The sequence below is a fragment of the Mytilus californianus genome, unplaced genomic scaffold, assembly GCF_021869535.1.
Source record: "Mytilus californianus isolate M0D057914Y unplaced genomic scaffold, xbMytCali1.0.p SCAF_5, whole genome shotgun sequence".
Taxonomy (NCBI): Eukaryota; Metazoa; Mollusca; class Bivalvia; order Mytilida; family Mytilidae; genus Mytilus; species Mytilus californianus.
This window is the reverse complement of record NW_026262701.1, coordinates 21,617,748-21,642,946: the sequence shown is the minus strand read 5'-3', so window position 1 is coordinate 21,642,946 and position 25,199 is coordinate 21,617,748. Positions and strand designations below refer to the sequence as shown.

The window sequence follows — 25,199 nt, the reverse complement described above, 5'->3', positions numbered from 1 at the left end:
TTTGATGGTAACAAATTGAGTTGAGCAACGACGCTTTGGTGTTCGGTATTTTGTCATAGTTTATGTTTAGCTTACTATGTGGTATGGGGTTTGCTCTTTGTAAAATGTCGTACTGCAAACTGTTATTGTCATTGTTCACATCTTTGATCGTTGGTTTTTTTGGAAAGTTATCTCTTTGAAAGAGGGACGAAAGATACCAGAGGGACAGTCAAACTCATAGATCGAAAACAAACTGACAACGCCATGGCCAAAAATAAAAAGACAAAGAGACAAATAATAGTACAGATGACACAACATAGAAAACTAAAGACTAAGCAACACGAACCCCACCAAAAACTGGGGGTGATCTCAGGTGCTCCGGAAGGGTAAGCAGATCCTGCTCCACATGTGGCACCCGTCGTGTTGCTTATGTTATTACAAATCCGGTAAATAGTCTAATTCGGTAAGTCACATTCGTGAAAATGGAAGGATATTGTAGTTACGACATAAGGAACATATCCAATATCATCTGTGAAACGGTTATTCCATAACGGTTAATCAACTCGTGATGGCGTCCGTAAAATTTACGAAGGGATGATTTCAACTTCACCATTTGGAACTCTTGGCTTAATAGCTTCCTTGTGAGCAGCAATCCTCTATCAAGGAAATCATAATAGGAAACACAAGCCCGGGAATATCGTATCAATTGGGAGATATATACACCGTATGCAGGCGCTGCCGGAATGTTGCTACATAGAAATGAAAAGTTCACAATTGGGAAGCTGAAATCGTTGAAAGTTATACTTAACCTCTTTATCTTTTCAAATTGGAATAGGGTAAAGTGTTGCTTTGTTCTTATTTTCGCAACGCTTATCACACAGTTCAACTCGTTCAACTTAAATACAGCATAAAAGGCTTAGTAAAGACGCTATATAGCGCAGAAAGCCAAAAGCGCGTGAACAAATAGTCATGAAAATTTAAAAGTTTAATAATGGGGTGCGAACGCACAGTTTGTCTTAAAATAAATCTCGGCAATGTGGAATATACATGTATCCAACATCGTAATGCCAAATATGACTAAAAGACGATTTTATAAAAAGTTAAAATAACTGAAAAATACATCTCCCCGATGTGTAAAAATCACATCAAATAGATTTCAACAATGTTTTCATACACTTATTACGCGATGTAGCTTTAGCATATTTTTTTATAAAAAAAGTATACTCATATTGGTAGATACAGAAATAAATAGCGTTGGTATATGTACCTTATATACAAATCCGTCTCATTGGTAAATACTCTTAAAATTCTAACACAGAAACAAAGCTTGAAATAAATAAAATCAACAATTTATTAGACAGTTTATTTCCAATCACCGCCAAAGGGAAAGAGCTACTAGGTCAGGCTAACTGGTTTACTGCCTCCAACTACGGGAAAATAGTTTCTGGCTGTGCCGAAGAGACACATACGTCCATGTTTTAATTAATGCAAGGTTCTCATCGTTGCTGTATATTTTTCAAATGAAATACCGAATATTAAGCTGGCCGGGGTGTCTTCCTCCATCTTGAATTTTGAATAGCAAATAACAATAGGTCTAGATCTTTTATAAAAAGTGCAAATTTGGAGAGTAGTATGTAATTCATGTGTAAGACTTTTCATGTTAATATAGAAAAATATGTGTTTTATCATATTTTACGGCTGTATTTTACAAAAAAAAACAGAATGTTTTTGTTTGATTCAATTTTTTTAAACTGTAAGGGGAGATAACTCAGATAAAGTAACTTTTATAATAGAATGTGTTATGAATTTACCTATTCTATGATGTAGCAAGAAAACGAGTTCGGTGACACCACTTTTTCTTTTTTCTTATCTGAAAGCATATTATTAGAGCTATCTTATCATATTTTATCTTAAAATTCTATGGTTTAGTTTTCTTTCTATCACAAAAAATTGGGTTTTCCATGTATAATCTATACAAAATCTGACAATTTGCACAACCTGTAGCTCGAAAAAAAGCCCCGTGACCTATACTTTTTATTATATTTTTGAAAAAAACATGACATGAACTACTTTTTGACAAATTATTAAAAAATTTTATGGATTTTAATTTAGACCCCCATCTACCTAAAACAATATACTATTCTTCTTCAATGGGTCCCTAATATTACGTCATTAGGGCGTGACGTCATTTTAAGGCATATGACGTCACAATTGTCCAGCTGTCGTATTTTCTGGCTGACGAAATGCAACCATATAAAACTACCGGCAGCAAGAGAGTTAAAAAGTAGTTTTCCAAAATATTTCTAACTTTCTTATGTGAATAAAACATTGAAACTAAAAGATAAATCTGTTGGTAGATTTTACTAATCAAGTTATAAACCTTACCTTAAAATAAAAGCCCTGATTGGTCGACACAAAGTTATTATGGTTTTAAAATTGCGTCTAGAGTAACGGTTTGGCCTAAATTTCCTGAGATTTATTCAATTTCTTACACGTTAGTACATAAACATGAGGAGATGTGGTAATGGAACAACTTTCCACAAGAGTCCAAATGACGAGTCCACAAACCTACATTGGTTCAGTTATTAGAATCCTAAACAAATATTAGACATACTGGTTCGCTGCTCCTTAAAAACTTACATGAACATAAAGCCTATTGCTTCTATAGAAACTGTCGGTGTTGGAAATTTGGTAACGCCCTAGATAGGAGACGCAAGCTCTGTAAGATTATATACACTGGGAGATATATAGTACATATGAAGCCGCTGGTGAAATGTTGAAATATAGAAATGGAAAGTTAACAATATGAAAGCTTAGATCATGTCTTTTACTGTACAGTTCAGTACTCAAACTATCCTCATTGTCAATTGCTAGATGTAGATTTAGATATAAGGCAGGTTATCTATATCAGTGGACTACCTTTATATTCAGTTCCATGGGATGAATGCGTTCAGCAAAGTCACCATATTCATCAGCTGTAAAAGTTGCCAGAAAGAGTACCAAGACTACACAATAGCTGTATTGCATCGTATAATACATTATAAACAGATGGTGACTAAAACAAACATTACACGACAAATGAAAGCGGATAATAATTTAAAACATGTAATTGTTCGCTTGACTCTGCATGATTTTACAGTATAATTATTATAACATAACATTTACATCATAATTATAGTGTTATCTATATTGTAGAACAATGCTAATAAAATTCCATTGTTTGATTATTCGACAAGGAAATTGTTCAAAACACGTGCTGGCATGGTTTGATTTCACTACAAATAATTCATTGTTAAATCTGTATCAAACTTGGATGGTTTATTTTTGGGAATACTTTTATAAAAAATATTACACCAGGGTTTTCGATATCACAAACTAGTCAATACCTTTACTAAATTTTATCATCGGTACAAAGACACATTCGTAAATATAAATCAACATGCAGACATCTTATACGTTCAGGTATTTCACATCCAATCTTTTATGGTAATACTCTTTACAAAGCACAAAAATGTCGGCATTCACCTCAAAAGCTAATCCAAACCTTTAAACAGACTTATTCAGAATGGATATAGCTACGATACTGTTGTCAAGTCATTAAGAATGGCATATTTTGGTACTAATATTGATTCACTGATAGGATCTTTGCATCGGAAATAAACACATTTATTCTAAAACCAGTTGTTGGCATGATACGGGTTATGTTCTTCTCATATATGTTATGATGGTATGATACTAAACCCCTAACGGAAGGGATTGTGCTTGTTCTTCATATGATGAAGACATAATCTTTCAATCAGTTTGATTGAGGTCTGGAGCTGGCATGTCAGTAACTGATAGTAGTCCTTTGTTTATTGATGTATCATTGTCATTTTCCTTAGTTTCTTTTGTTACTTATTCTGACATCGGACTCGGACTTCTTCTTGAACTGAGTTTTACTGTGCGTATTGCTGTGTGTTTCTTTATTCTACATTGCCTAGAGGTATAGGGGGAGGGTTGAGATCTCAGAAAACATGTTTAACCCCACCGCATTTTTGCACCTGTCCCAAGTCATGAGCCTCTGGCCTTTGGTGGTCTTGTATATTTTTTAATTTAAGTTCATTTATATGTTTTGGAGTTTAGTATGACGTCCATTTCTCTGAACGAGTACACATTTTTATTTAGCGCCAGCTGAGGCCCACTTCGGATGCGTGATTTTCTCGCTCCATTGAAGACTCATTGGTGGCCTTTGGCTGTTATCTGCTCTATGGTCGGGTTGTTGTCTCTTTGACATATTCCCCATTCCCATTCTCAATGTTATTGCAAAGAAATTATCATCGTTTCAAATTTACAATATATATTCACATTTACGGTTAAACCTATTGACTGTTAATAAAGGCTTGAAATTTGTTTTGAAATATTAGCCGGCCAGAAATACAGTTTTTTTTTTGTTAGTAAGAAAACCAATAACACCAGATTAGCAGTGCATTTCATTATTAGCTCAATTTACAAAATTCCTTAGTTAGCTTTTCTCATCACTTGGCGTCCGTCATCCGTTTAATTTTACAAAAATCCTCTTAAACTACTTGGCCAATGGGAACCAAACTAAGTAATAATCATCCTTGATAAATCTATATTAAAAAAATGTGTCATATGATCCTGTCCGCCAACCAACACGGTCGACACGGCTAGAAAATAACATGAGGATATAATACGTTTTGTGTTTACTTTCTACAAAGCCCCTTCAGAATGAGAAAATCTGACTGGCAGAAATTTGCAATACAATTCGAGCTACCTACTGTCAATGTATATAAAATGGCGACTTCGTATAGAAGTGATTGCTGTTTAATTGCAGATTTTATCTTTTTTTAATTTTTGCCTATAATTTTGTAAACTAAAACAGATAAAGAAAACTTTAAGAGCAAAACTGATCAGAAGACAAGATCTACAGATAATCTGACATGGCTGATATCTGCAGAATACTCCTTAATAGAGTTATTGTCCTTAAATGACGATTTTTACCATTTTTTGGCGTTTTTGTCTCTTGTCTCAAAAACAATAATCCAATGATAGATTTTTTAGATACAAGAAACATAACTGGAAGCAGCTGGGTAGGCCTATGCACTCATATTGTGTGATATTTTATCATTATCATAAGTCACATTTGCCCATCTAGGTAAAAATACTTATTTCAAAGTAGTATGAAAATGTAATGTACGTTGTTTTCATCATTATTTGTTATTGGCTCTTGTAAATGCTACATTAAGGTGTCTTGTGTCACGTCCGCACTTTGGAAGGGAGTGTTTGTTTGTTCTATCGAAGATTTGGAACTTTTCTCCGGCATATTTAGTTTAAAAGTAATTATGGGATCTTATGATACGTTATCCTCGGTAAACATGTACCCGTCTTACAATGACAAAAATACTAGTCTGTGAGATCTGTAATTGGAATTATATTTTGAAAATGAATGCGTTTTTCCTTATTATTCTTGCTATAATATGTGTGTATTATTGTATAAATACAGTGCTTTTTAACCGACCCGTGTCATATCTTTAGATAAAAGCAACAGGTACGATCACGTACTGCTGTTTACTTGACGAAGTTGTAAGAAAGTCAGTAGGTAAAACATTTTATTTTCTACTAATTAAAAATTCTTTAATTGATCAGAGTTCTGTTCTACATTTTTTTAATAAAGGGACAAAAGTAGCGATTCGATGTTATATTTTCTTGTTTACATTGTCAAATATTGGTAAAGGCCTTCGCCGCATACGTCTCTCGCCTACGATTGCTTCTGTCTGTGTAAAAGTGTAAAGTTGACTGCCAAAAACACGGCCCATTTATAAGTGAAACACGAAAAAAATAGAAGCTTTTTTGTTTAGATGCTACTTCTTTATTTACAGTATCAGTGTCGTAACATTGAAGGATGATCTAACACAGTTGTTTATGTCTTAAAATTTATCGTTCGATTGTATGTCAGTGATAAATGAAAAAACAACCTGAAAATTGAAAACAAAAATATGTTTTTAAATTTGGCCAAAAAATATGTCAAAGTAGGTAGGGCCAATTACTTCTGTATTTGATTTACTTACATGGTCAAAATATAAAAAGTATTTAATCCTGATAGACATTGAAAATACCATTATCTAAATTTTTTGGAAAAAATGGACAGGTCAATATATCATATACGTAACATATATTTTTTTTACCAATTTTACTTTGTTCATTTCCATAAAATCAAAATGCTATTTTGCGCTACGTGATGCTGTTTTAAGAATTTTGATATACAACTGAAGTTCAAAAGGGGTTTTATTTATCAGATTTTTCATCGAAGGACATTGCTCACCATAATGAATTATTTTGTATATTAAAGACAATTCATGGCTTACTTTCAACAGAATTTAAGTTTTGGTTCCCGAACTCCTTTTTAAATATTTTTAGGAAAAATACTTGATATTTGGCAAAATCTGTTACAATTGAGTTTTTGGCTTCATTCAGGAAATTATAATTTGTTGATTTGTTAAGAAATGAGACATTATGTTTTAAAACGTTAAACACATTGTGCGGTGATACCATGAATAAAAGTCATAAGTGAAAGCATTTTTGAATATGGCCCTGTTGTAAAATAAATACAAGGGAAATTGACCCTACCTCTTTTACTTATTTAACTGCCTTTCATTTGATAAAGAAGAAATTTTTGTCTTAGTTTCCATAGAGATATGTATGCTGAATAATTTTGTAACCATAGATTAAACATAAATGTTGCCGACGACAACGAGGTGTACGATCGCTATGTCTCGCTTCCGTGACTTTCGTTGTAGGCTCAACAAAAATGACACGATCTTGTATAAAAAGGGATTTCTATAACGTTTTTTAATCAAATAAGATATTCGCTTCTTTTTTATCAACCAGCTGAGAGTTGAGTTAAATAGTAATGATCTTTATAATTTAAATGACCAAAATCATTGTAATTCCATGCCGAATACCGTTTACCTTTGATGCATAGTTCTTTTCATTGACGGCCTTTGTAGGTATACCACGTAAAATTTCATTCACTAAGAATAGGTACCTGAATGTGAGCCTGAAAATGGCATAAACTAATAATTTATATTGTTTTAGTCTTTTTTTTAATTTTAATGTCATATTGAAAGACCTTTTAGAATTGAAAGAGAAAAAAAAATATAGGTTTTCTGTTCTTAATTCAAAATAAAGATAAAATAAAACATGCAGAAAGGTACTGTATTATTTTTATGAATCAATATTATGTGATCAAAGGAGTGGTAAAAGATACCAAAAGGACATTCAAACTGATTAGTTGATGACAAATTGAGAACGTCATGACAAAAACGAAAAACGAATTAAAGACATGCTAAAGTATTTAAAACACAATACAGAAAACTAAAGATCGAGCAAAACAAACCCCACCAAACGGTCTTATAATGTCCATAGACAGATTAAGACAGGTCGTTTCTTCTGTATTTTACCAGCTTCATTCGTATGGGAAGAATTCAAATGGCAGCATGATAAGTTATAAATATTGAAAATTGCAAAATTACATTAAGACACAGCTTATATTTTGCAGTGCGTAGAATATATTTCAACAAACTTGTTAAAGGCCAACAACAATATGAATAAATTTGCAAACTTTATAATGGAATGCAACTGAAAAATTCTTTATGATATCTGACTGAGTTTTCAAAAAATTGTGAATATCTAAGAACTGGCAAATTTTACCGATTTTTACCTACTATCTAACTTATAAAACAAATAAGATGGACTCGTATAGTAACTGTTTTGCCACGGAACAATGTGTACTCAATTGAAACTGTTGATTACTTTTCTCATATTATATTGTAGGTGCGTATTTTATAGGGTTTTCTATTTGCGTGGTTTATGGCTGTCATACAAGTGAAATGTTTAGCTAGCTATAAAGCCAGGTTTTATCCACCATTTTCTACATCAGGAAATGCTTGTACCAAATCCGGAATATGACAGTTGTTTTTTTTTCCATTCGTTTGATATGGTTGAGCTTTTGACTTTATTAAAGAACTTTCCACTTTGAATTTCCCTTGGAGTTCAGGTTTTTTTTTTTTATTCTTTTTTTTATTTTACTTTTTATTACAACAGCAGTTTAATGATTTTCTTTTTTCTTTTAATGAATCATAGAATTAACATATTCTTAATTCTTTTGGTATTTTTAATTTTTTTTATTTTCATTCTTGCATCTAATATGACAATGAATGCGGATTATGTAATTCACTGAAATTTTTATTTTAATTTTAATCTTATTGTAATAGAAACATGTGTGTGATTGTTTTTTCCTCTTGATTTACAGTGGTTTGATTGCGAAATGTATATAAAGAGTATTTCTCAGCAATCAGATTATCCCTGCAGAAAACTTGATTTAGTAGCAATGAATAAATTCAGTGTCACAGTTTTGCTGGCTTTAGTCCTTATTGGATTATTTGTCGTTCAGAGTGGTAAGTAAAGGTTTGACTTATTAAAGCGTTCATTAAATTTAATTTTTTAATATTTTTATTAATTGTCAAACATTATGTATGTACGTAACACTTGATATATATGTTATGTCAGATTTTTTAAATAGAGACAGTAGCTACATGCAAAAATACTAGCTATCAATTTCTTCATTTTTAAATTGGAAACAAACTCTTGAAACAATTAAATTAAGTCTTTATATCCTACCAAAATTGGCAATTACAACAACATCAAAGGGATGGGAAAACAGGAAGAAAGCTATAATTTGTATTCTTGAAGTGAGTATTTTTTCCTTACTATTTGTCATTATTTTGATGTTGTTGAAAAATTGGTTATATATTGTTTGTCTTCTTATAGTTTTCCATAATTCTTATATATAAATTATACAAATTATCATTTACTGGCACATAAATAAGAGGAAATATTTTTTTTATGTAAAGTTATAATTGATAACGTTTTTTTTTCAGATGCAGGTTATGTAAGTTTAAAAATATTTGAAGTTTGTTATGGTATGGCATCAAGATATTTGGTTTTATCATAAACTTAACAGTTAATACAAGTCAACGTTATTTATAATACAATGAATGAAAATCGTTCGGTGTCCAACATCCGTGACGATTCAGTCACGGTTACAAAGTCTAATTGATACCTGATAGACATCTAATATAGGGACATAAATAAACGGCAAACACTTTTTCAAATGAGATGGTTTTTTTCCATATCACTCTACGTATCAACCTTCAACCAATAAGCCCTCAGTGTGTAATATTGAAAAAACTATAGACGTGAGATTGCGCACTCTATACAGTAATATATGTATATAAGAAAAAAAAAAGAAGAAAATGCATATATATCGTTGTATCAAAAATTGTTCACATAGTCTACATGTACATTGTTCACATTGTTACTACCGGTTTCACTCCTCACGGAAGATATTCATGGTAAACATATATACAATCTTTCAAAATAAACTTTGTTAGTGGTAAAGTCACGTTACATTTACTCTTCGCAACAAAGGAGGTAACGTTGATATAAATTGTTCAAAATAAACGTTGTTAGTGGTAACGTCACGTTATAAACATATTAACTTATTAATAATATATCAATCAACTATAACAGTCTTATCTATTATTGGGTATATAACTCATGTTCAAATATTTTCAAATATATATAAAATAAAAAAAAATTGGACTAAACTAGAGTTGCATGCCGTACGGCGACTATAGGTCATTCACATCCTTGTCTTTCTGTCTTGTTGGATAGATGTCTCAATTTGGATGCAAACCTATCAAATTTTCATAAATGGCCTTTTTGTTATGTGCTTAAAAAATGTTTAACCTTGTTTTATGTTCAAATGTTTTTTTCAAATTCATGATCAGAATCCTCGTTATCGATTAATAGATGTATCGTAATGTCCTTCTTTGAATCTAATGTTATAATACATTTTTACGTCCCTGTTTGATAGTTTTCATTACTGCTTAGTTGCGATATGATTAGGTACAGATTGAATATACAAATTTGTCAACTGTTAAAGGTATTTTGAATACTATATGTCGCATTGGTTGGTGTTGCCATTGATGGACGTATAAGCCGCATCGCCTTTAATGTATATATATTCTGATGGAACCAACTGTACGCCTCTTTTTGTTGACATGTTCCTCTTTTATTTATATGAAGCTGACTGCATTCAAGAGGTTCTTAGGAAGAATGAAAAGAAGATAACATTATCCTTTAACTTCACTTTCGCTATAAAGATGATAACCTCACACTGAATAACTAAAACAATTATGACTTTGTTGAACACATGTATCCCAATGACATGAAATAAAGAATACAACAAATACAGTTAAGGTTATACGTGTTGACATCTGTAGATTGTAAGCTCTTTTTTTTAAATAAGTTTTTTAATTTTAGTGCAGCAAAATTGGTACCGTTAATATTATTAAGTCGGCCTCATATTTTGATTTACATATAAAAATTGACAATGAGGATTGTTTGAAAAAAAGACTTAACAACAAAAGAGATGATTTCAGATTTTTATATTAATTGTGAACTTTCCATTTCTCGTAGCAACATTCAATTAGCGCCTGTATATGGTTATGATTCTCCTAGTTGATACGATATTCTAGACCTTGCATTTCGTATCATGATTTCCTTGAAGGTATTAAACAAAGAGTTCCAAGTAGTGAAGTTGAAACCCTCCCTTCTAAAATTTAACGGACGCCATCACCAGTTGGTTGACTGTTATGGAATATCTAGTTCACAGATGACAACAGATATGTACAAATTGTCGTACCCATAATTCCGTCCTCTTTTCCTCGAATGTGACCTACTGAATACGATTTTTGACCGGGTATGTACGTTCATGAGTAACATGTTGGATGCCAAATGTGGAACAGGGTCTGCTTACCCTTTAGGAGGACTTGAGATCCCCACGATTTTTGTTGGGGTTCATTTTGGGCAGTCTTCATTCCCTGTTGCGTTTTGTATACTGTTGTTTTTCTTTTTTTCTTTTTACGTTTTTTTTTGCCATGGTTTTGTCTCCTTTTTTTCGATTGGACTTAAATCATCGACTACATAGTTAATATATTTTCATCTTATTAACTGATGTTACGCCATGAAAGCGGGAGGTTTGGCATGCCACAAAACCAGGTTCAACCCACCATTTTTTTCATAAAATGTCCTGTACCAAGTCAGGAAAATGACCATTGTTATATTATAGTTCGTTTCTGTGTGTGTGTTACATTTTAATGTTGTGTTTTTGTTGTGTCGTTGTTCTCCTCTTATATTTGATGCGTTTCCCTCAGTTTTAGTTTGTAACCCGGATTTGTTTTTATCTCTATCGATTTATGAGTTTCAAACAGCGGTATACTACTGTTGCCTTTATTAACGCATCGGTTTTGAATTGTTTTATATGTCTACATCATAATTAATTCAAAATTTAATGTTTTTTTTTTTAATTTCAGGGTTATGATCAAGGATATAATGCACCATGGCCATACAACAATGGTTACTATGGCTATAATGGATACAATGGATACCACGGACGTTATGGTTGGAATAAGGGCTGGAATAACGGTCCATATTTAGGATCATATTCGGGAAACAAAGGCTATCTGTATTAGTACTGAAACAAGAAAGTTATCAATATTGATATGAATGATAGATAAATAAAGCTTTATTTGTGTTTCCTCTTAGTTACTTTTTGTATGTATCAATCCATCGTTATTATTGTGGTCGATTGATTTGCAGTTGGAAAAACACGAATGTTTAGTTAATTGTATGTAAATATTTGCAAATCCTCTCAAACTTTGAAAAATCTGAATTTTATTGATACATGAACAGGTTGATATAATCTTGTTACTTTAGTAAACAACAGTAATTTGTGATGTCACCATGACGTCATAAATATCTTGATATTTTCGTATTTTACATATTTTACGCTAAGTTTTTGGTCAACATATAAATGCACAGCAACAGTTTTACACAAAAAGGCATTTTACAAACATTTTTGGGTAAATCGGTTAATCATACAAATATCTAATAATAATCACAAGATATCAAAATGAGGTTATTTTGGACACATTTACTGTTTTTGCACCAAATGTAATATGTTTGGAGCCCTATCTAGGAGATACATCAATTGCTCGAGTTTATCCATGTTATTACATATACAGAAAAGTGTGGTGTGCACCAAAAATATCCCTTTTCATAAAATAGGAGGGACAAAATTCTCAATTTCTTTTTCTGTTTGCAGTTTTATATCTATATTCAATAACCAAATTCTGTTCAGATAAAGACTTAAGGTAAGAACAATATTGTTGAATGAGTAGATATTTATATACTATGCCTCTTATTATTAATAATGGAAAAAGTCTCATATCGGTCACTACAATACTATCCATATGCTGTTTTCTTTGGATAAAATGTTGCTACCAGTTTAGTGTTAACTTGAATTAAGTGAAACAATGTTGGTACAAATTTTTTATGTACTTTTTTTTTGCTTGAAATAAAGCATAATGATATTGAGGAAAGGAGAAGTCAATGTAGCAAGTGTGGTTCTGTTTTAGGTATAGAACCTCTAATCTGTGCTCGGTCACAAAGAATATACAAATTCATACAAAATAGTTCCTACGCATAGCTGCAACTTTGTCAAAGAGAAAACTGTTTGGATAATTTTAGTATCAAATGGAAGCTTATGGACTTTGGATCACTGTAGAACCATTTTTTAAATATTCTTTTAAATATTGAAATAGAAATATATGAAATTATGATATGATGCCATATTTGCACTGTTGCCAAGATCAGAAGTACCTGATTAGTACTACCAAACTTCCTGAAACCAGCGAGCCCTTATTTGTAATGGAAGGTATGTTGAATATTCAGCACATATCATGATAAGGAATGGTTTTTCTATGAAATAACTGCAATTTTATTTGAACTTTAGAAAAAATAGCTATAAATGCTTCAAAGAGGCATACTATAGCATAGAAAGCAATTGGGCTATGAATAAGTGGTTTTATTCGAAATGGGATGTAGATCTTTTTTATATTTGAGTACAATGAACAGTCCAAAATTAGAACAAATAATTACTACACAGAAATCTGAAGAATGAGTAAAACGAACAAATTACAACGTTATTCAAATGAAGAACGAAACATAGCAGTACCCTAAAGATGTTCAAATAAAACATTTGTTTTCAATTTCCTTACAATGATTATAGTTTAGGAGAATTGGGACTTCAAAAAAGAAGATTCTGATTTTACTAGCAGAGACAATCAGTTCATGGCCATATATACACCATAAAATTTGCTCGGCAGACCCTTTTAAAAGAATGGGCATACACTTTCTTTAGACATAAAACACAACGTTTACCAGGCCATCCATAAGTTAAATATTGTAACATCACTTTAGTTTGAACAACTAATTAAAGATACTGGGCTTAAATTCTGATACTTCAGATGCGTGTTTTAACAGTTTGTTTTTTGTTGTTGATCATCCTCAGTAACGACTTAAATTTTTTTTTTTTCATTGAATTTCCAAAGACATGAAAATCTAATGCTTCTAAATAAATAGGTATTCATTCTAAATCTATTCAGCACTTGAATGCACTGTTTCAAGGTTACAATTGAACACTAACAACACAATTTAATGATATTAACAGAAATCGCATGTCTATTGTAAACAAGAGTCTTATGTTTATTTAAAAGCATTGCATCATCTGAATGAATTTATTAAAACAAACATAATTGATACCGGTACAAACGTGTTTGCTTCATGATTATTTGTGTCAGATTTTTTTGTATTTTTGCATATTTTAGACACCATCTGTTTCATATTGCCTAAAATAATGCCTTATCAATCAACAATTCAATCTAACATAAAGGTCTCCGTTCCCAAATACTTACTGGCTCAAGATCTGGTACATAAATATGGAACCATTAATTCTTTTCCTTTAATAAAAAAAAAAACAAAACGTTAAGGTGAAATTTTAACACTGATAATTCATGGAGTTACTAATAACTCGTATGTTATGAAGTTGGGTCCCCCAATCCCCTTTAATTTGTTTAAAACAGCCTTAAGCATGGTTTTCTATTCACAAATTTAGAGTGATTTCCCATATTTCAAGATCGTGATATGTACATTGATAGAACAACTCTTGCAACAGAGATACAGATAGTATATACTGTAAAGACGTTTACAAAAAATTATATTTTATTTTTAATTTTTAGTTTTTCATTCAATCATACATAGTACCACTATTTTCATCAAATGTATGGTCAATGCTTTTATTACACCGCTTTTTGTCGAATATTTGCTTTTTGTCTGACGTTGTCTTTTGTTGACGTTGCGTTTTGTACGGCGTTGCGTAAAGTCCATTATTGTTTTTTGCTAGAATAAATTAGCTTTTTGTCCTAAACTGTATATTCCCCCTTTGCTAAAACAACAGTTGTATAGACGTTGCAACCGCGATATGACGTCTCTGAGACCGCAAAAAAAAAAAATACGATCGCAAAGACATTGGAAAGATCTCTGCGACGTCTTGACAAAACCTGGTTAGCAACAGTGCATTAATTCATTGTACGCTAGAAAAATGTCTTCCGTGGTTAAAAACATGTCAGCATTTGACACTAGAACTGCGAAACATCTAATTTTAGGTTAGTCTGTCTTATTTAAAAATCAAGGGAGGTCGGTTGAGAGCAACAGTTACCTTAACCATTGACATATTGACCTCAGAGTTTTCATCTGGATACCCTTTTTCCACCAAAACATCCGTGTTTTAGTACCAGTGACCTAGATCTTTGACTTATTGCCCAAATATTAATAGGCTTCTTTCCATTCCATGTATTTTTGATCCCTGTAAGTTTCATTCAAAGTTAGCAATGGATATTCAAGTTGTCTTCCGAAAACCATTTGTTACGGTCACATGACGGACAGACGGACAGACGGATGGAATGACGGACTGACAATGCGATTATTGTATTTTCCTGAAATTTTGTCGAGGAAAATAAGAATTGATAAGCTAGAGACCACTGTGAGTGATGAGATGATTCATTTTTGTCCTTAACAACAACTGTATTGTGTACGTGCGTTTCGGTAATCAAATTAAACATTTTAAGTGATATTCCAATGGGTACGGATTGCGTCACTTTGATAACATTTTTGTTACGGTATTGTTATAAAATTACCTTTTTTTGCCAAGCCCTTTAAAGATCCGTCTTAATTTATTTGAAAGGTAACAAAATATAACACGGTCACTTGATGGTATGTATGCCATTGGTTTAAGTAACCAAAAATGCTTTAATTTTACAGCTGACATTTGCCTCCAGGAAACACACTTTAAAAACAAAAGATATAAAAGAAATTTGGCATCTACCTAGTTTTGAATTTCATTCTTAAAGACTTAAAATACTTGTACGTTAGAATAAAAAAAACAAAAATAAATAAAAAACAAAACAAAACTAGTTCGTCCTGCGTATGGGTTTAATGCATACGCACTTGTCTCAGATTTTTTAACCTAGACGTTATATAAAGATGTAGGGGTTAAATATAATAAGAGACACGCTCCTGTGGCTTAACGCAACAAACCACTTTGTCTCATGTAGTAGTAGTTGTAGTAGTTGTAGTAGTTGTTTTCCTTTTGACCACAGTATTCTAATGAAAGACTCAATTTCGGTAAGGGAAAAATGGGCTATTCTTCAAACAGAATTTCTGATGGTGGGGTCTTTTATAGCTGACTATACGGTATTGGGTTTTCTCGTTGAATGAAATGCTCTTGTGCGCAAAGGTCGTTTCAACCAAAAGAAGATCCGTTGTTTTAATCTGATCAACAAAAATGATAAAAAACCAATATCATATTTTCCTTGTCAAACCATAATTGTAAAAATTGTTTGAAGTTTATATCTGTTTCAAGAAAAAAATATTAAATCTTCTTAAAAAGTGCAATTTTTAAAAAAAAGTCGTGAACACCAAAATAATCAAAAATCTATTTCTAGTAAGATACAAACAACAAAAATTAAAATACAAACTCCAAGTACACAATTAATTAGGTGCATAAAATGTGAATTTTAAAATATGTTTTCACTAATGGAGCTAGAAACAAAATAAGGAAATACGAAAAGATTTGAAACGTTGAAAAGCATTGATCACAGAATAAGAACACCAGGATGCTCTAATAAGAGAATGACACACTTTCATAAATTGATAGACAACCTGCGAATCAATATAAATCACAGAAATATGTATAAAACATAAAGTTATAAAGTGTAATTTTCATTTGGTGAAAATGTTCACGCCGTGCAAACAGAATAAATTTTTAAGCAAATGTTTTGACAAGTATATAATTGCTTCATCTCTGTTTCGAAAGTTGATTAATTAATTTTCATGTCATGTTCATTGCAATATGGGAAATTACTGCAAATTCGTGAAAACAAAACAAGCAATAGACGTTTTTAGAAGAAGTCAACGAAACATCAGCATCATTTTGAGAAGAATTGTGTATCATACATTTTCATTTGCCATGATAAAGGTTTCCAAAATGTTGAGGGAGAAGCAAACTTGAAAACATACAAGTTTCAGTTCTTCCATGCTTTAGAAGTGTTTACATTTCACCAATACCTTTGATCATAAGAAAATAAATGATAGTTTCAATGTATTGTAACTGATTGATTGATTGCTGGTTGCTTAAAGCCCAGTGTATTGTAACTGTTGCCAGAGTCAATCAGAAGTTCAGTCCGTTAAGGTAGATGGGGGGTCTAAATTTTTATCCAAGGGTTTTTTTATTTTCTAAGGAAAACTTCTTAGTGATATGTACTTCGAAATTATCAAATAAAAAAATGGGGTCACCAGTGTTCCAAGCTCAAAGTTTTGATTTGAAAATTTAAGGTAAAATGAACATTTTGACGCAAATTTCATATAGACAATGAAGGAAAAAACGTTATTTGATACATTTATTGAATAAAAAGTGGCATTTCTAATCCATAGAATTTTTTTATTTTTTGTAATTGAATTCTCCAAATGTTAATTTAAAAGTTGAAAATAAAAAAAATGGTAGGTCACCGTCCATATAAGAAAGATACGAGTTAATTGAGACAAGAAAATAGACAAAAAAGGGAGTTAACTTTTAATTCATAAATTGAATAAATTTGAAGATTTACTATTTTTCTTGTTCAGATTTTATTTGTTTCTTTAGATATATCAATGGAATTTGGTATGTTAGTGTCTAATATTGAGAGGGTGAGTTGTGTACCAAAAAGACCACATTTTTCACTTGACCTTTGATTTCAAGGTCAAATAATTGAACTTACGAAGTGTTATATTATAAACCTGTAGTTAATTGTGCGAGCCTTAACATTTTAGTCTTTTGAGATAAATCAATGATGTATTGTATGTTTTTGTAAAACCATGGGACAGCTTGTTATATACCATCATGACAGCTAGCAATTAAGCCTTGACATTTGGCTTCAAGGTTAAATAATTGATATTTCAAGTATGCATGATTGATTGGATGTCAACAATTTTGTTTGCATTGTTATATATATTAATATGAAGTTTGTTATGTATGTGTATAATCAAATGAGGGAAGGTCATGTGCTATAAGGACTGCATGTGTCCTTGACCTTTGAACCCAAGGTCAATAATTGATATTTTTAGTATTGACATGTGAAGCTAGAGCTTGTATTGCATTTTCATAAAAACAATTTTTGGTATATCCTTTTACGGGAAATAAGTGGACGCATTGTCAAAACCGTAGACAACCATCTTACTTCTGACTGTGTAATGACATTTGCATGTGCAATTTGTGGGTAAAACCAGGTTTACAGTGCACTTATCCAGTTTCTTATATAATTACTCGACGAATTCATAACAATCTTTATCACGCCTTCAACAACATCAAAAAGGGGGACTTAAGATCCATCTTGAATATAATTGAATAGATAGTTTTGAAATGGGAAAAAAATGATAATTTTCTGTGATCAATTAATTTTTTGAGTAACAGCTACAGACTATAGTACACTGGATAAGTTTGGATATGTATCCTTCAGTCGGTGTGGAAGGAATTTAGTAATGTTGATCAGATCACACATGTCACACTCATATTGTGTGTTTCTGAAATGAAAAAAATGGCAACAAATTTGGACCATGTACGATTATTTATTGCTCATCAGGAAATGAGGATATATTTGACATTTTCCAACAAATACAAAGCATATTTTTTTATACTATAAAACAGTCATTAGAAATTACATCATCATAAATCTTCTTATTTAAACCAAATAGAATTTATTTCTTGATCCTCAGACTCTACCTCATGTAAACTTTATCACGTTTATGGTGCAAATCATTTCTTTTTAATTTGGCAAAACTTTTTAAAAATTAAAAAATGTTGGCTTTTTTAAAATTTATTTGGTGTAAAATGGACCCTCAAATACCCTAGATTCATTGCTATACCATGTATATGTCTAGGAAACAGACATATATACACAACAAGACAAATACTGGGTCAGGACCTGCGTCTGCATTCAATTGATTGAGGTAATATGTATTCCATAGCATAAATAATCATTCCCAGAACAAATATTAAAATCATTTGCATTCTCTGTCATAAAAGCCAAGAAAACATTGACGAAAGTTTTCTATCCGTTGAACTCCAGTAGTATAAACTGAACCAATATCATTACATACAAATGTATAAGGATAAACATAAATGATGCTTTTTGCAACGCAGGTAAAAAATTAACCAAGATCAGGATATATGGAAGGACAAGGGTAAATCTAAATGGTCCTTTCCCTTTTTATGATTGGGGCATAATAAAATTCCTTCCCCCTGTATCATTTGGTAAACCTGAGAACCAGGTAATTTTTCATGACTTGATTGTTACATGTTATTTCAATCTTCATGCAGAAAATCAAACAGTTTTTGAATAACTCTTGTACATTTAGTTACTATCACACTTCCCTTGTTAGACCTTTCAGCAAGTAAGGCTTTAAGTCCATCCATACCATCTCGATGTGCTGCTAATTTCAAATGAGACAATTTAAGGTTAGATTTTGATGCCTTCAGCGCACAAGATTTTGAAATTGCTTTACAATTTATAGCATGAGAAAAAGTGTTCAAGTTTTCTTGGATAACATGTGAATCATAAGGATAACTAACAGGTAATGAAAATTTTACCACATTATCCTGAAAATTCCCTCTTTCAATTACAAATACATTTTCTAGAAACTTGATAAAAATATAATAAAGTTCATCAATGCTTCATGGGCCATCTTGTATTGTACTGCAGTACTGTTGTGAAACATCTGATTACCGTTCACAAAAATTTGTGTGACCTCTGATGCTTCTTTGGATATTGCCTGGGACGGAAAAATGTAAGTGCTAAAGTTCACTGTTTCTGAATAGGCTGCTAATTGGGTAATATCAGATTTCCAACCTACAATAGAACAATAAATAAAATGAATCTTTGATGACAAGGAGTAAGTGAAATATCAAAACAACTTTTATCTGGCTTCATACATACACATTTACACACTTATAAAGCCACAAAATCTTGCATTTAATTATTATTGACACATGCATGTCAAGGTGAATATAAAATATAATAAATAATGAAAATGGGCTATGTATGAAAGAGACAGCAACTAACCAAGGAAAAATGATGCATGTTTGACACTAAATCTGTTCTGGACAAACCAATTGACATCAAACAATAAACTCAAAAAGTTTCTATTTAATAGTGCACGCAACTTTGTGATTCAAATTTTCCTGTTGTATAAAAAAATAAACAAATCGCTTTGTGCTGATAACAATTTTTTGTTGATGTACTGTAAGCAAAACATTTTTTAACTCATGGACTTTTTTTTACCATGCATACAATATTCATGTACAAGTATAATTTGCATTTTTCACATCAAAGTGACGTGCATCACAAAATTAAACTTAGATTAAAACATTAGACGTTAATTTTACACTTACTGAGGCCAGTTGTCTCTAAATCAAAAATTATTACTGGTGCTTTGATAACCTCTTGTTCATTCAAAGAGATCTTTGTGATGTCTTGTATTTCAGGAATCTCCTGGGACTCCTTGTCTGTTACTTCAGGTTTTAATCCTATAATTTGATCATAAATTATTGAAGGATTAACATGTACATTGTGCACCTTGTATAATTCAAATAGCAGATAATATAAAATGTAATGTACCACAGATTTTTATCCCTGCATAGAGTAAGTATCTATTGTAGTAATCCTCTTAAATTAACTTTTCTCATCGGCACCCATACCCCATCTCCTTATATCTTTTATTTAAATTTTGAAACAACATTTTTAATTAACTCAATACATTTAAAAAATTCACACAGACTGTAGTAATCACAAAGAAGAACCAGAAAAGGAAGTGTCTCTAAAATATTTACATACATGCATGTTTTTGGCTTTTAGCTAGCTGTCAGTAACTGCGAGTACTCTCAAATCGTACTTTCTTGTTTATTTGACCTGTTGATACTAATTGTAATGCTTTTTTGTTATTTAATGCTATTCAGGGTTATATCTGGTCTTTATACCAGCTTTGATAAGTGTTTGGTATTACTATAAATTTTCACTTCTTCGTACTATGAACATCAAAATTATTTATTTTGTAAAAATATTTCCGTTCTCTATTTGAACTGTACATGTATACCTAACAACAAAATTATTTTCATTTACCTGTGTTTAAAGTAATTGCAAATGGCTGATATTTTTGTTCAAGGATATTGTTTTTCTTAAATTGTTTAACATTTCACAGCGGTATAACATGTTACTTTAATTATTCTTCCCTTAATTTATTTGTTTTGTATTTACATTGTATCATAGATCAAATTTATTTGTTCAGTGTATGTTCACTGGTGTTAATATGTCTTTTGATTGAGTTAAGCCATTTCAATTGATATTTTATAGTGTGTCTTTCTATGTTGTGATGTTACACTGTTGTTTCAGATAAGGGTGAAGGTTTGGTACCATTAAAACATTTAAACCCGCTGCAATTGTTTGAACCTGTTCTAAGTCAGGAATCTGATGTTCAGTAGTTGTCGTTTGTTGATGTGGTTCATAAGTGTTTTCGTTTTTCGTATTTTATATACTAGTAGATTAGACCATTGGTTTTCCCGTTTGAATGGTTTTACACTAGTAATTTTTGGGGCCCTCTATAGCTTGCTGTTTGGTGTGAGCCAGGGCTCCGTATTGAAGACCGTACTTTGACCAATAACGGTTTACTTTTATAAATTTTGACTTAGATGTAGAGTTGTCTCATTGGCACTCATACCCCATCTTCTTATATCTATATTTTCCCCCTACACAAGACAGCATTCTTTTAATATTTATTTATAACATACAAATGTATAAAACATGTGTATTGAATTGGCATAGTTGTGGTCATTTTTAAGATTCTGAAGATCTCATCGTATTTAGGCATATACATATGAAGATTGGTTGTTTCAACATTAAAATCTATAAATAAGCAAAGTCCCAATTTATCCAAATACAATTTTAAAGTTCATAATAACAGTATAAATGAATCTTACTAAATGAAATATTTAAGGTACAGGGAAAAAAAAAGGGGGAGGGGCGGTGCAAACTAAAAAAAAATGACAAGGAGAGGTGGGCGCAGATTTTTTTGGTAAAATTATTGAGATTAAGCTTTGGACAACCCATACTTTACAAATTATAGGGGGGCACATGCCAACCACGCTCCCGCCTGATTCTGCCCTTGATGTTAGAAACTCTGTTCATTATGTAAGATTTATTTAAATATTATATTTCAGAAAACATTAATGGTGGCTTTTTAGTACTAATATATACCTATTTCACTTTCGTAAGTTTTTCCTTCCCTTATTTCTTTACTAGAAGTCATATGTTCTTGTCTGCTTTAAGAAGAAACGTCTTCTCTTGGCTTCTTTGGTTTTTGCCTTTTTTTTTGTTTTTAGTTCCTTTTCATGTTGATTCTGGAGTTTCTTTGTTTTTGTTTCCTTTCCAGGAGACAGTCCCATGGATGCATGAACCTTCAAAGATATATAAAATAAAGAAAATAAGACAAAGTTTTGAATTATTTTTTTTTCATACTGATTAAGATATGAATAGAGACATAGCATATAAATTTAGATGTAGTTGTAAATAAAGCGACAAGTCGTAACTGATGTAATATTCCATATCCATGCATTCAAGTTGATTTATCTTGCATACATTTTGTTGATATATCTGCCTAAATTTTTATTCACCTAATATGAAAAAAAAAATGTTCTTTCTCAGACCATTCAAATAATTATCTCCATAGAGAATGTTTGTAGTGTTTTTCCAATGAATGAAAGTTATAACAACAAGCTTCAAGAAGCTTAAATTATTTCGTCACCTGGAAATCCGGAGCCACTGCAATAAATCGCAGTTATTAATCTCGCAGTAGCGTTTATTTCTCAAAAATCGCAATAATAAATGCATGCAATAATTTCTGAATTTACAGTAGTTTGGGATTAAAAGCCAAAAACTGCTAAAGTTAATATTTCCAGAGTAGTAACTCTTAGACTGTAGTATACATTGATCATCTATCTTTTAAATTTTTCAAAGAGCTAATAAAAGGTGCATATAGTTACACCTCACTAACATAGGCATATCCTTCATTCTTTTGCAAGATAGAAGAATCTACCCTGTAGCCCAAGCTTGCTTATGACGAGTAGTGCTTCGCTTTTGGAGCTTTTGCAGCAATCATGTTGTTAAAGTTTTCATTTGCTTGTGAGCTTGACAGGGATGCAAGCTTGCTTGTATTAACTGACTCATTCCCAAAAAATATCTTCTCCATGTCTGTCCGTAATGAATCAGACGTCAGGTCTTTTCCATGAGGTAAATTACTGTGCTTATATTTTTCTCCGTCTTTAAGAAATCCACACCATGATCTATTACAATTAGTGTGGTCCACATACATGTGCTCTACTATAGCTTTTAGGCCATTTTCCATTCCTTCAACATCACCTTTGTTTTGATCTATCATGAATGAAAAAATCTTTAGTAAAGAATTCATAACCTTTAAGAGCTGCTTCTTTTTGACATGATTTCTGTCACTGGTTTTAATCATGTTTGATTGGGGATATATCTTTTTCAGCCTGTCGAATCCAGTCGTATCATCATCACCTGCAATTTCATCTATGTTGATCCCTTTGTTCTTCACATCCATTACCATCTGAACTAGCATATCAGGCACCATAGCCTTTGCTGAGCCTGTCCACTTTTTCTTACAATTGTGCTCTTTGGGCTGAATCCCCCTTTTTGTTGCACTGTCACAGATTCTGCATTGCTGACATCTTATTGCATGATGGACAACTCCTCCTGTATTTTTAGCGATCAATGTTGATACCCCTGAAATTATTTATTTCAATTTAAACTAGCTTAAATAAAATTTTGAGTTTAAAGGACATAAATGCCCCATATTGTAATATTGTAAGAAATAAGCAATATCTGCATTAGCCCAAACTATAATTATTTTGATCAAGCTCACAGAAGAAAACACCCTCCTCCTTGTCTATTCTGCCATTTATTGTCCAAGCTTTATATTTCTCGTTTAAATCAGTTAAAACCTTCAAGCTGAATTGTCTCCCCTTTCAAAAATTTCACAACATTATCTTCCCTTGTAATATTCTGACAAAAAATGTTTTCCTTCGTGTATATCTACATAACATGCCTTTCACGGAAATAAACTGTCATTATTATAAATTAGAAGGATTTGAAAACCAAAATTCATCTTCAAACTCATCTTTCATATAAAGGTTTCATGAAAATTCAGTTTAACTAAAATATTTGCAGAGAAATTATCAGATCTACAAGAGACTTTTGTATGACAGTTAAGAATGGTAATGTTAAGGATGTATTAATGTGAAATTAAAAAAAAATAGGACCCTATGACCTAATATATCTAGCTTAACAGAAAAATAGTTTTTATAATAAAATAAATTATCTGATTGTTTGTTCATGTTGTTTAAGCTCAATTAATATCATGCCTGACAAACTATTATATGCCCTTCCAGAACCTTTTTTTTTGCCAGCAAGTGTCTGCAGATACTGTGATTCCTTTTTTTCTTCATTTTCTATTGTATAAAAATAAAGCTTTCATCTATCATGTTTATATATATATATATTCAAATTGTTACCATGACAGTAAAGATTGCATCTGTAATTTGACTATTAACTCTATTTGAAAATTATCCTGTACATTTGTATCAATATGCTGAAAATATGTATTACTGGTAATTTTTCACAAATTTGTAATGACGGTATGTATACTGATCTCAAACTAAATCTTCGATGTATTATTAAAACTGTGTTCTTGTGTGCAATCTGTTCATTTGAACATATACCCGATTATGTCCCTTTTAACTTAACATGGTACTTTTTGAGTGAACAGAATTTCCTTATAAATTTTAATGTGGTTAATTATAACCACTTACATAACTTGAAAATAAACAAGGACTAAATTATGAAATTTTCCAAAAGAGATCAATGGTAAATGTATTATAGAGCTTTTGAAGGATTAATGCGGAATATTGTCCAAAAAAGAATCTCATTTTGCATTAAAATTTTCAAAGCAAGCTTAATAAAAATAAAATTTATTTTTGTTTTGTTGTTTATAATAGACGCAATTAATTTTTAAGGTATATTGCACTAGTGCAAAATGGGTATACAACATATAGGTCAATATATTATAGGAATTTGTTTCATACATTTGTGTTGTTGGTTTCGGTGCTATACAGAAAAAATGGTTACTTGCATGTTTGTTGTTACAAATGATACCAGTGTATCCCAAACTTTCTGTCTGAATATATATATAGCATGTATAGTAGATAAAATGCTTCGCTAAGCGCAGCTGGATACGACCGCAGAGGTCCAACCCTGAACAGTTGGGGCGAAAATGGACACAATATTCGCACTTGATACAGGTCTGAATTTGGATTGTAATTAAATATTTGACACATAAACTTAGAATTGGTTATATCATTTGAATTTATATTCAATTTTTTGCTTTTGTGCAATACACTATGCTGTTGCGAATTGACCCCCAAAAAAATAAATATTTGAAGAAGTTTTCTTTTTAATTTCTGAAATCTGAAATGAAAAAAAAAAATTGCCCTCACAATTTCTTTTTTAACCCCCTCCCCCTTTTCAAAAAAAAATTCTTTCCATCAAGATATGGTCATAATCTCAATTTTTTTTTGTATTACCTACCTTACACTG

At 31.4% G+C, this 25,199-nt stretch overlaps 2 protein-coding genes and 1 long non-coding RNA gene across 3 annotated transcripts in view; 2 read left to right on the top strand and 1 right to left on the bottom strand.

Moving 5' to 3' along the window:
- LOC127702690 (neuropeptide-like protein 30) overlaps nt 1-11,620 on the top strand; it is a 119,255-nt gene extending 107,635 nt beyond the window's left edge. Inside the window, exon 3 of the mRNA XM_052206992.1 lies at nt 11,418-11,620. Within this exon, the coding sequence (XP_052062952.1) occupies nt 11,418-11,576 (159 nt within the window). The 3' untranslated portion in view covers nt 11,577-11,620. The remainder of the gene's footprint in view (nt 1-11,417) is intronic.
- Nucleotides 1-23,507, bottom strand: part of LOC127702704 (uncharacterized) — a 119,815-nt gene extending 96,308 nt beyond the window's left edge. Inside the window, exon 1 of the long non-coding RNA XR_007982542.1 lies at nt 23,106-23,507. This is a non-coding gene — a long non-coding RNA (uncharacterized LOC127702704). The remainder of the gene's footprint in view (nt 1-23,105) is intronic.
- Nucleotides 1-25,199, top strand: part of LOC127702692 (neuropeptide-like protein 30) — an 84,842-nt gene that overhangs the window by 32,579 nt on the left and 27,064 nt on the right. The window lies entirely within an intron of this gene.